General features: G+C 56.7%; 4 protein-coding genes across 4 annotated transcripts; 1 reads left to right on the top strand and 3 right to left on the bottom strand.

Moving 5' to 3' along the window:
* Positions 1-55: 55 nt before the first annotated feature.
* DACRYDRAFT_118638 (uncharacterized protein) lies at positions 56-1,535 on the top strand (the record flags this gene model as incomplete). The annotated part of the gene is made up of 2 exons (XM_040770627.1): positions 56-1,096; positions 1,146-1,535. The coding sequence occupies 2 exons, from the start codon at positions 56-58 to the stop codon at positions 1,533-1,535; spliced, it is 1,431 nt and encodes a 476-aa protein (XP_040625237.1).
* Positions 1,536-1,845: 310 nt separating this feature from the next.
* DACRYDRAFT_24399 (uncharacterized protein) lies at positions 1,846-6,305 on the bottom strand. Its single transcript, XM_040773673.1, has 6 exons — positions 3,597-6,305; positions 3,309-3,547; positions 3,002-3,256; positions 2,376-2,954; positions 2,227-2,322; positions 1,846-2,176 (listed from the first exon to the last, which is right to left on the bottom strand). Exons 1-6 carry the CDS (start codon positions 6,292-6,294, stop codon positions 2,003-2,005), a joined length of 4,041 nt encoding a protein of 1,346 aa, XP_040625238.1. The 5' UTR covers positions 6,295-6,305; the 3' UTR covers positions 1,846-2,002.
* A 1,420-nt stretch (positions 6,306-7,725) lies between these two features.
* DACRYDRAFT_83470 (P-loop containing nucleoside triphosphate hydrolase protein) lies at positions 7,726-8,806 on the bottom strand. Its single transcript, XM_040776627.1, has 4 exons — positions 8,700-8,806; positions 8,545-8,638; positions 8,052-8,460; positions 7,726-8,004 (listed from the first exon to the last, which is right to left on the bottom strand). The coding sequence occupies exons 1-4, from the start codon at positions 8,756-8,758 to the stop codon at positions 7,742-7,744; spliced, it is 825 nt and encodes a 274-aa protein (XP_040625239.1). The 5' UTR covers positions 8,759-8,806; the 3' UTR covers positions 7,726-7,741.
* Positions 8,807-9,165: 359 nt separating this feature from the next.
* DACRYDRAFT_118641 (LexA/Signal peptidase) lies at positions 9,166-10,107 on the bottom strand (the record flags this gene model as incomplete). The annotated part of the gene is made up of 3 exons (XM_040770628.1): positions 9,166-9,498; positions 9,546-9,914; positions 9,961-10,107. The coding sequence occupies 3 exons, from the start codon at positions 10,105-10,107 to the stop codon at positions 9,433-9,435; spliced, it is 582 nt and encodes a 193-aa protein (XP_040625240.1). The 3' UTR covers positions 9,166-9,432.
* Between the last annotated feature and the right edge of the window lie 812 nt (positions 10,108-10,919).

A 10,919-nucleotide genomic window follows, 5' to 3' on the forward strand; every position in this document is an offset into this window, starting at 1 on the left:
CGAATTCTTGCACCTCCCTCCGTTGCATCTTGCACTCTTACCACCACCGCACAAGATGTCCGAAGGAAAGCTCTCATTCACCATCCGTCGTCCTCCACCCTCGGCTTCACCGTCTCAACCAGTGGCAAGGACCGACCTTGAGCCACCCCCATCACGTCCCAATGGCCGGCTTCTACCACCGGGAATTGCTCGAGCGCGCTCTTCAGCTGCCTCACGCTCTAGCCCACTAGCCCGGACTCAAAAACGGTTTGCTCCGGTCGAAGATGACAGCAGCGAGGAAGAGGGAACGGAAGATGAGATCATCACTGGGTTTGACGAGCTCGGAGTTGAGCGGTGCGCTATTTTCACATCTCAGAAACAAGCAGACCGCAACTCACCACAAGGCTTTGGTAGAGCTCATAAACCCCGACAGACTGCGGCTGCACATCTTGTGATTGCTCCGCTTCCGAACAAGGATTGGAGGCAGAGCTCGTATGCGAAACGACATGCTGCTGAGCGGTACTTGCCGCCTGGAGCGAGGGAGCGTGCGGAAGCGGAGAAAGCGGGAGAAATGGATACACGCGATGTGATCAATTCTGGTCCTCAACTTGCCGGGTTGACACTGGCTGCTCCGAAGCTTGATGATTTCAAGATGGAGGAGAAGGTGGAAGTCAAGGTTCAGCCCGAGGAAGAAGTGACGGTGAAGATGGAAGTTGAAGAGACACTTGAGCAGCGGGCGCTTCGCGCTCTCCTCACGGGGGAAGACGAGAAACCGCACATTGACACTATCCCCATGCACGTTCCTACCGAAGCCGAAGCATACCAAGACGATGTCGTTACGCGTCCCGACTCACCGACGCTGGACGACTACAAGCGTGTCCCGATCGAGGAGTTTGGGGCGGCCCTCTTGCGCGGGATGGGGTGGAAACCGGGCGAAGCGGCAAGCAGGACACGTACAGGACCGACGGAACCTTGGCTTCCCAAAGCTCGACCGGCGTTCTTGGGCTTGGGGGCGAAGGCGAGACCGGAAGATACACTTCACGAAGAGGACAAGGACAAGTCGAGAAATAGGAAAGCGGCGATGAAGTATGTCCCGCTCGTTAAGAGGGTGGCAGAGGTTAGTGCTGTTCAAGTCTCAGGGATTGGATGGTTCTCATGTTGCCCAGGTGAAGACGAATGGAGAGAGTGGGAGTTCGAGTGCACGAAGTAGCGACGACGAGGGTCGGTCACTTTCTCGACCGCTTTCTCGCTCAGACCGAGAAAGGGATCGGGATCGAGACCGGTCAGACCGTGAGGGTGAACGTGAGCGTCGCCGAGACCGGGATTACGACCGAGATCGGGATCGGCGGAGGGAAAGCGACAGGGATGAAACGAGGTATTCTGACCGAGAAGATCGGAGAGACCGGGACCGGGATTGGAGATCGGACCGAGATCGTGACAGGCCTAGCGACGGCCAAAGGGAAAGAGAACGAGATGAGTATAAAGAGCGGAATAGGGACAGGGATTCGAGGAGGTATGACGATAAAGAGAAGGACAGTTGGCGCAGAGGGCGCTGAGCGATGTGTTAGCTTGTACTAGATTGGATTATTGTATTACCTCAACGTTCGCGCCTTATTGTGGTTTGCTGGAGCACTGGGAGCGATGTGCAGCTGGATACAGGCCCATATATTCTCTCTCACCGAACGGTTCAAGCAAGGATTTTGAAATGGACATGTCGAACTCTGCTTAGATCACGCATCGTGATCCCCAGCTTTGTCCCACACAAGATCAAGTGCGGTAGTAACCGTATGTTCAAGGCCACCGGCGTAGATCAGACACATTTATTTCCTCAAAACAGATATGTACAGACTAGCTTACGTTACACCTGGCATCAGGTAAGGGTAGCAATCATATCTGGAAATCACGTTGAGGGTAAGCAATATATACCATGCAGAACAAGGAACAAGGAAACGATCCAAAGAATGTATGTACGTAAACAAGTCGTTAAAGGATCAGGGGGCTCGTAATCATTTCATTCATTGCGTTACAGAGCAATGAGCGGCTTCGACTGAAGCGTTTGTTGGATCTGACTCAGGGTGCGACTGATTTCCAGCAGCCTTGGACCACCAGGGAGCAGATTCAGTCTTTGGTTCAGGTTACCGAGCGTCTGCTGAACAGACGGCAGGACACGCTGAACATAAGGGGCAATGACACGGTCCTAGGAGAATCTATGAGGCAAGACTTTGGAACTGTGACTGAGCGACGTACGGAAGGTGTCAAGGCCATGGCAGCACGCTGCAACCAGCGCAGCGTGAAGTCGAAAGCCTCATCTTCCGGCGACATTTCTGACACCATTGTCGACAGCTATTAGCATGCATCAGAAAGGGAGCTAGCATCAAAGAACGAATACAACTCACCCTGGTCACAATGGTAAGGATGACTGCTTGAGACAGCGGTCCCTGTCCATTAGCAGGCATGATGATATCGGCGTTGCACTTAGAGAGCAACTCCCTGAGCTGTCTGGTCTCGCCGCTCGTCAGCACGGTCAAAAACGCCTCGTCCCAGTCCTCCGGCCTGAAACCCAGAACCTGGGAGGGAGGCGGTTGGGGTTGAGGCATTTGGATGTTCTGCTCGCGCTGTGCCTGTTGTGATTGCTGTGGCTGAGGCATTTGCTGCGGCGGACCGGGAGGCCCTGCAGGAGGTCCATATTGGCTATTTCCGGGAGGATAGACGGGACCAGGCTGGAATTGAGGTCCCATGGGACCCTGCTGCGTATTCTGCATGAGTGGCCAACTTGGGGCGGTCTGATTAAGCAGAGTCGGCAGAGCGGGAGGGGGTCCCATCGCCATTATGGAGTTCCCAGAGCCACGCAGGTGAGAAGGCGTGTGCGTGGGGGTGCCTCCCTGGCTCCTGCTGGGTGCCTTGACTTGAAGGGACAGAGTGCGCACTTGCTCGCTAAGCTGGACGAATTGTTGCTCAAGCGAGTTCATGGTAGTCTGACCCCATGCTCAGTATGACGCGCGTATACAGTGACATTACGCACTTGAACGTCCGTCAAGACATCACTCTGCCACCCGACGATTTCCTTCTTCACATTCAAGATCTCCGTATGAATTTCATGCATGAGAGCCTGCTGCATGATCTGTGTCTGCTGCTGGTAGGCTGGAAGCAAAGAGCGGGTGATCGTGTCCTTGACATTCTTCTCCACGAGAGGAGTCACCGCTGAAGAGAAAGTGCGAGCGATGTGGTTCGACACATCCGGTCGGAGGAGCAGCTTTTCGATCTCATTCGGGAGCGTCTACGGTGAAGCTTAGGATACCAACCACACGGTTCAGAAGGAATGAACGCACGGTGCGCATACTGTCACCCAGTCCCTTTGCGATTTGTCCATTGACGGAGTTGCGGATCTCGCTCTTCGCAATAGCCTCGAGCGCAGGCAGGACAGTGGTCTGTACTTCCTGCTTGACAGCATTCTCGACCACGCGGGACGTATTCTTGGTGAGTTCAACAGAGATCATCTTGAGCATAGTCTCTTGACGCTTGTACTCATCCTCTTGATCCTTCTGACGCCGGCTGTCGAATGTTTTCTCTGCACGAGCAAATCAGCATATGCTCTTATGGTCCATGATAAGACATACGTTGCCTCTCCATCTCCGATCCCAAGATACGTGTCACAGCAGACTGCAAGCTCTCCTCAACGCGTCTCATCTCTCGGGTGAGCGCCGCGCCCAAGGGGTCATTAGCAAGCGCAGCGGGGAGCGTCTCGTCCTTCTGTTTTTCCTTATCCTTGCCAGACTCGTCCTTGCGCTTCTCCTCGTGTTTCTCGCGCTCCTTCTCCTTCCTACTCTTGGCAGGAGGAGCAGGGTTCGTGATCCCCCTGCTGCTCCCACTATGTTCGGCCGAGTCGTCCACCTGCGCCATAAGGGGCACGCCGGTGATGCTCGTCAAGCTCGCAGCCGGACGGGGAAGGATGCTCTCGCCAGAGACGCGTTCCTGACGAGTGGCAATAGGCACCCTAGCCCCAGGCTGGAGGACAGGAGCGCTCGGCATGCTCCTAACCGGTTCCTCCATCTCGGCTCCCGTGTCCTGATCTCCCTCCGGCTCGTCCTCATCAGGGATCTCAGCCAAGTGCTCGCTCTCGCTTGCCCCTGCGGCCGCAGGCACAGGACCAGGACCAGATAGATCAAGCGAAGAGAGCGATTCACCTCGGCTAATCGTCTCCTCCCAGCTCTCGCGAGCCACTTGCACCTGGTGCACCCCTCCAGTATGCACCGCAAATGCCGTCACGGCATTATCGTGGTGCACCGGGCTCTGGCGATCCGAGCCGTCCGAGGCGCCTCCACGGTACGCAACGTCCGTAGCGAGGGTGATGTTGATCATCGGTTCTGGGAGAGGGAACTCGAGGGTAGGGTAGAATCCCGTAGGACGGACCGTACCACTGGGTACGAGAGGCCTGAGAGCGAAAAGGGAAGGCCGGACAGAGTTGGCGACCCAGAGCGCACCGAGCCTTGAATCATAAGCGACGTGCCCGAACCCGCGGGACCCGCCTTCCTCAAACTCGCCTACCGAGCCAGAGCCGGCATCAAACCGCGCTTCTTCGACCACGCGGCCCGCAAGTCCAGATAGAAGCTGGAAGACAGTGCCTTGCCTGCGACCGAGGACGAGCCCTTCGGTGCTGACGAAGTGCGCGCTGCTGGGCTTGCCAGAGCCGGGTACGGTGCCACGCCATAGTGGGCGGGGGTCGATATCTCCCAAACTCCAGAACGTGACTTCCGAGGTTGTGGTCACGGTTGCCAGGGTTGGCTCTGGGGGGAGAGTGGTAGACGACGTAGTAGGGGTCGGCAGGGGGGAGAAAGCAAACGCAGCGAGCTCCGCATCCCTAGGCACAGAGACGACGCGAGCGACGTTCTTCAGTTCCTGGGGAGAGAGATGTGCGCTCCCGGCAGACCGGCAGGCCTCTTGTACCGAGACGATCCAGACCTCTTTAGCAGTTGCGAGGCCAAAGACTTCGCCCGACAGGCCCGGGTACGGACGGATAGCCTTGAACGCCATGGCGCTGTTCGCCCCTTGACCGGGGACGACGAGCATTGTATGCACGGGCGGGTCTTCGCTCTCCATCGCCGGGATATCCCAGACGATGAGACCGCCGTCGCTCGTGGTCGCACAGATGCGCGTGTCGGTGACGTACATGTCTGAGAGGGTAGCGTTGTTCGGGAAAGGCGCGGGGAGCTTGAGGAGCGCCCTAAACCCCTGCAGGCGGTCGATAAGCCTCACTCGGCCCTTCGTCATCGCATACGCGATAAAGTCCGCCACGCCAATAGTGGTGCCGGGGTGGTAGACACTGTCCAGTTTGAGCAGGGCGATAGGTGTGATGAAGGCGCTGTCCTGGCGAGCGCGGACCCAGTGCGCTTCCGACCCGGGAGGGAGGGTGATGTCGATTTTCGTGATGCGCTTCGTGGGCTGTCCGGGCACAGGCAAGGGGCGGGAAGAAGCGCTCTCCCCTGCACTAGGGGGGGAGAGGCTCTGCCTCTGCTGCTGCTGCTGCTGTTGGCTGACAGGCTTCCTCTGGATGGGGACTTGGGAAGGCAGGTTCGAACTGGGCCCGCTGCTAACAGGCGAGAGCGCGTCGAAGGGGGAGACGAAGTCGAACAAGCTCCTTTGAGGCTGTTGCTGGGCGCTCTGCTGCTGTTGTTGCTGCTGGGTAGCTTGTTGCTGCTGGGCGCTCGGCTGCTGGGGTGGCGGGGCATAGCTCCCCTGCTGATTCAGCGCAGAAGAGACCTGTTCGCCGAAAAGTGAGTAACCCCCACCCGGCCCGCTCGGGCCTCCGGGCATGGTACCCGACGGCCTCAAGTCCCCTATAGCCATAAGCTGTTCCAGGAGCTTCCCCTGCTGCTGCTGGTGCCCTTGCGACTGGCCTTGAGTTCCCTGCGACTGGCTCTGCTGGGACTGCGATTGAGGTTGGGGCTGAGCCTGGGCCTGGTACTGATTTTGCGGCTGCTGTTGCGGCTGCTGTTGACTCTGCGACTGAGGCTGGCCCTGCAGCTGGGGGATCGGCGGCACCCCATGAGAACTATAAGTCATACTATTAGTCGGTGAGATCCTCTCCCTCTCTCCCAGCCTTTCGCCGGTCATGCCCAAGCCCGAAAGGTTACGCGCAGCAGGGCTATCCTGCTCCGGCGTATAGGGCGGAACGGGGGAGAACCCAGTGCCCCCAGGGAGGAACTGGAACTCGCCCGCCCGTTCAGGGGAGAGGTTGGCGAGAGAGAAATGCAGCCCTGGGCCGGAGGTGAGGTTGAGCGTGCTTCCGCTGTACCCTGAAGGAGAGTTGGGGTACATGTTGGTCTGCTGGGTCTGGGATTGGGGTTGCTGGGGTTGCGCGCCTGCGGATTGGGAGGGTTGGGACTGCGGAGACGACTGAGGGGGGGAGACCAGAGACTGGACCTGGCTCGTTGTACTGCCCGTGGTGGACGAGTTGGCAGGAGGGGGAGCGACTAGCGTAGGGGGTGTCAGTCCAGAGGATGAGTGGAGTATCGTTCCTTGAATTCCTTGAGGCACCTGAGGAGCGGGTGCGGAGGAAGGGTTGAGAAGGGAGAGCAGGGCGCTCTGTCTTTCTGTAGGTGCAGGTGGGGCTTGAGGGTTGGTGTTGTTCGGGTTGGTGTTGGTGCTGTTGGTGCTGTTAGTGGTAGCGCTGTTGTTGGCAGGAGGGGGAGGAGGGAGAGATCCCTCAAGCAAGCTCTCCGCTGTCAGTCCCCTGCCTGTCCTTCCAGCGCTAAGCTGCGAGCCTACGGTACCAATAGAACTAGCGTTACTCGGAGGTCGCTGCTGCTGTTGCTGCTGTGGTGGTTGCTGTGGTCCTCGTTGGGGGATCCCGAGTGTCGCTGCTAGAGCCGCTGATGCCGGTTGGCGGAAGGGGTTAGTAGGGGAGATGACTGCCGACTCTGTAATACCAGTTGAACCGAGGGTGGTAGTTGAGGGAGCGACAGTAGTAGTTGAAGAGGAGGGCGCAGGCATGCGGGACCCGAGCCGCTGCATGTCCTCTTGCATGCCCAGCGAGTGCGCTGCAAGCGAGTCAGCCGTTGACGAGCACGGGTGTGTGCTAAGCGGGGATAGGGAGATAAAGGGATATAGAAAGTAGAGAGGGGATAGGATGAGGATAAGGAAAGGATTAATTGCGCACCTTGGTTGTACTCGTTGTTACCATGAGGCTCAGGCAAGTTCGGCACATCCCGTCCCATCCCCATGCCTAGGGCAGGTTGAGAGCCAGCAGTGACGTATCCCTGGGATGTTGAGCTGTCAGTCCTGTCCATGCTCGTCGCCAGTAGACCTGTCGATGGATTTTGTGTTTTGTTCGCCAGCGTTGTCGTCGTCGCTGCTGCTGCTGCTGTCGTGGTGGTCGCTGTTGAATGAAAGCCAAGTGAGAGAGGCAAGGGCGGAGTGGCACTACGAGAGAAAGGTCGATCCATTTCCAGAGAGTTGTTCGCGTGGCTTCGCGTGGCTGTGCTGAGGGAGAGCGGGGATTGGCTGAAATAAGATGAGAGTGTGGGTGACTGGGAAGAGAGTGAATTTTGTAAGAAGGTGACAAGGGGGAAAAGTGAGACAAGAAGTGTGAGGAGGGAAGGCTACATGGTGCCATTTTACTGCGTGTTTGCCACGTGAAGTACACGAGGTGCCCCCATCATTCACTCGGAGTCACGCTTCCGTAGCATATCCCCGGCGCTCATCCGCCCATTGTCACAAACATGTTAAGACAGCATTGTTAATATGGTTAATCTCATTGTCTATTCTAGTCTAGTACAATCTCCCTCTGCCGAGTCAACACTTCCCATATCTTAGGACACGCCTTCTCCAGCATATCACCTGGGTTGCTCCCCCCGTCCAGCTCGACCAGTCCCTCGACTTTCACCCCCTCGCCCTCCTTCAACCTCCCCTCCACATCCCCATCCACGAACAGCGCTGCATGGGCCTCACAATACGCAGGCCAAACGATCTGTTCAAAATAATACGGCGGGTCGCGCCAGAGCGTCCCCTCTGCATAATCGAATTGTTCTGCTGCTCAGCTTAGCTCCCTCATCTCCCCAAACAGGGCCACATACCGGCAGTATGATACCCGTGTCGGGCGTGTCGGCGGCGCGCGAGCTCGGACCGCGGGACGCGTAGGAAGAGCCGGACGTCGAGCAGGTCGATGACTGCTTGATCCCAGTACATGAGGAAGCCATCCACGAGGACCCACTGGATCTCTCCCCCCTGTGCCTGTCCTTCCCCGTGCCATGCGCCCACGTCCGTACCGGCGAATCGCTCCCTCCATCTCTCCACTACCCCAGCGTCCACCCCAACAAGCTCCTGCACATTCAGATGATCATGGCTCTTATGTCCCTCCGGCATCCGCCCATGGTCCTTTATATACTGCAGTCCCTGGCGTAGGCGAGGCCAATCGATAGCTCCAGCGGGTGCGTCCCAGTCTTGCATTTTGTAAATGGGGTGGATGAGGATCTGGTTTCGCGGCTAGATGGCGAGCGAGCGAGTGAGTGAGGGGAAGCGTGCGAACGTCAGCTAGAAGCTCGCACGCTCGTGGGAAACACAGCGTACAGGTGCGAAGTCGTCCTGATGCACAAGCAAACTCCTGGGTAAGATACCCTTCAAGTACTTGGCAAGCGTCGTTTTCCCCGAACAGGTTGCGCCTCTACATACGCGTCATTTCGAGTCAGTGCTCGAGGGCGGTACTAGTGCGGGAAGGGACGCACCCGACGCCGATCATGATGACCCTCTTGCGCGGAGGAGGTGGAATTTCGTCGGGAGACATACTGGGGTAGTAGATAGGAGGACGAAGGGGGAAGGAGAGAGGTGTGACTGGGAGGGGAGGGGAAAAGGAGGGGCAGGACGCGGAGACACCGTGAGACACTGGGAAAAGTACGGGTTCGAGTGGGAGTCGCGTGCTCAGTCGGTCGATCTTTATGTAACAATCACAAGCAAAGATTACAGTAGAAGAAAAATTTCTAATGTATCTCCGAGTGGTTAGCTATTGATTACGAGTTGCCACATTGTTCCTAGATCTATTGCTGGGACGAGATACAGGCCAGTGTGTACCCATTTTGAGGAATTAGTGATCAATGACGCCTATGAACCTGTAAATTCTCTCGGGATCCTGCCCTCGTCTGGGTGGATAAGAGAAACAAACCCGAAGATACGCAAAAGAAAGTGGCAGCAATTGGGAAATATGGATCCCGTAAGGTGCTGGTACGGGATTGGTAGAGATAGGGATGTTGTTGGTACTTCTGGTTTTGTCAGTAGGCTGCTTGAGGAAGCCTGATTGGGTCCACGCGTACGGAGTTGGTCGTCAAAGCAGCAGGACACAGCGAGGCGAGGAAAGCAGCATCTGCGACGGACTTGTACGTACGGAGTAGTATCCAACTGTTCTGCCGTCGCAGCTTTGAGCATGTACTTGCTCATAAGCTGTTGTAGTGGAGACATGTGGTGTCAAACGTCCGGGTTGATGTCCAGCTCATGGAAGGTATTGCCCAGCGGGCCCCAGTTAGGCCAGATCTACACACCAGAATCAGCAGCATACCTCGACTCCAACATTCACTTACTCGAAAAACGATCTTCCCCCTCACCAGTCCCAGACTCACAGGTCCAAACATCCTGCTATCAACACTGGCGCTCATGTTATCCCCCGCTAGCCAGACATGACCCCTTGGAACAACAACATGTTCTTTCCCACCCTTTGCGTCCTCCCACCCCCCATGCCCGCGCACAGCACCGATCGGGTCCACGCACACCGTATCCCCCGGCAAGCCGATCACGCGCTTGCAGACTTCTTTTCGCGGATGAGTGGGAGAACGAGCGACGACGAGATCCCCCAGTTTGAGCGATGGGGGGGGGAGGAGGGAAGGGTACATGAGCGCTAGGGCGAGAGTGGGCTCTGAAGGCATTGTAGGGAGCATGGACGCTCCTACGCACTGGGTATCGTTAGATGCTGATGGGGTGCTCAGGGATGGGGCATACAAGACGAAGGTCGAAGAACCAGTGCTCGATGCACCATACTAACCCACAGAGCTGGAGTGTGCGTTTGGTGTAGTAGAGAAGCTTCCCTCTGGGTGGGGGAGATGGAACGAAGTATCGTAGGGAGTTGAGTGCCCATCTTGTAGCCATGTTACTCGTAAATGCGATGGGATGCAGTACACCGGGGGGGATGGACGTGCGAGTCGACCTCAGAAACAAGACGCGTGAACTTGTGCGGCATGTCCTACCCCCGCATGCCAAGATTTGGTCTTGTACCACTGAACCAGTCTGTGGAGAAGATCATGCATATGTATGCAAGAAATAAACTACAAATCAAATGACAAATACCAGGTTCACTTATTTCAGGTCATACTGAACCATCGGGTGAAGGATGCCTCGATAAATACCATCTAAGGTAAAAATAACAACTCTCCTTTACTACCCGAAGCAGCCAATTCCGAGATATACGTGCTATCTCACACGGCCGAAACAGAACACATCACAGCCGTGTACTGCCGGTCTCGGGAGATCGTACTGTATCAGACACACTGCGGGAACATGCGAAACGCAGATCCAGGCGGAAGTGTCCGGGAAAGGGAAACAGGACATGTATTTGCGCTAGCGGATATTGTTCGAGGTGAAGAGTAGCGGTGCATCAGATGTGTTACAGATCCTAAGGCATAGGCATTTCCGCCGGCGTCTGTTAGGAAACTCTGCGAGTCAACCTGCGAACCCGGCGCCGGCACTAGGGACGGATTCTGGAGAAAACTGACGCACTCGAGAGTCGTGCGGTGTCGTGCCATCTTGAGTGGGTCGGAGGATTGCGCAGCGAAGCATATGCGTATGCAATGCTGGCTGGCAATAAGTACTAGTACTGTACAGTGCAGCGCAGAGCGGAGTAGAGCAGGGAGAACCCAGCAGTCTTATTCGGTTGCGAAGTAACACACGCTTCGATCCCTGGA

The sequence above is a fragment of the Dacryopinax primogenitus genome (genome assembly GCF_000292625.1).
Source record: "Dacryopinax primogenitus strain DJM-731 SS1 chromosome Unknown DACRYscaffold_19, whole genome shotgun sequence".
Classification (NCBI taxonomy): domain Eukaryota; kingdom Fungi; phylum Basidiomycota; class Dacrymycetes; order Dacrymycetales; family Dacrymycetaceae; genus Dacryopinax; species Dacryopinax primogenitus.

Bases quoted from the DNA above. Each gene is read 5' to 3' on its own strand.
- DACRYDRAFT_24399 (XM_040773673.1), bottom strand. From the start codon at position 6,294: ATGTACCCCAACTCTCCTTCAGGGTACAGCGGAAGCACGCTCAACCTC. The intron at 3,548-3,596 runs GTATGTCTTATC...TTGCTCGTGCAG, and splicing joins ATCGGAGATGGAGAGGCAAC to AGAAAACATTCGACAGCCGG. The intron at 2,955-3,001 runs GTGCGTAATGTC...GCATGGGGTCAG, and splicing joins ATGTCTTGACGGACGTTCAA to ACTACCATGAACTCGCTTGA.
- DACRYDRAFT_83470 (XM_040776627.1), bottom strand. From the start codon at position 8,758: ATGTCTCCCGACGAAATTCCACCTCCTCCGCGCAAGAGGGTCATCATG. The intron at 8,461-8,544 runs GTACGCTGTGTT...CTCGCCATCTAG, and splicing joins ATCAGGACGACTTCGCACCT to CCGCGAAACCAGATCCTCAT. The intron at 8,005-8,051 runs GTATGTGGCCCT...GCTGAGCAGCAG, and splicing joins ACACGGGTATCATACTGCCG to AACAATTCGATTATGCAGAG.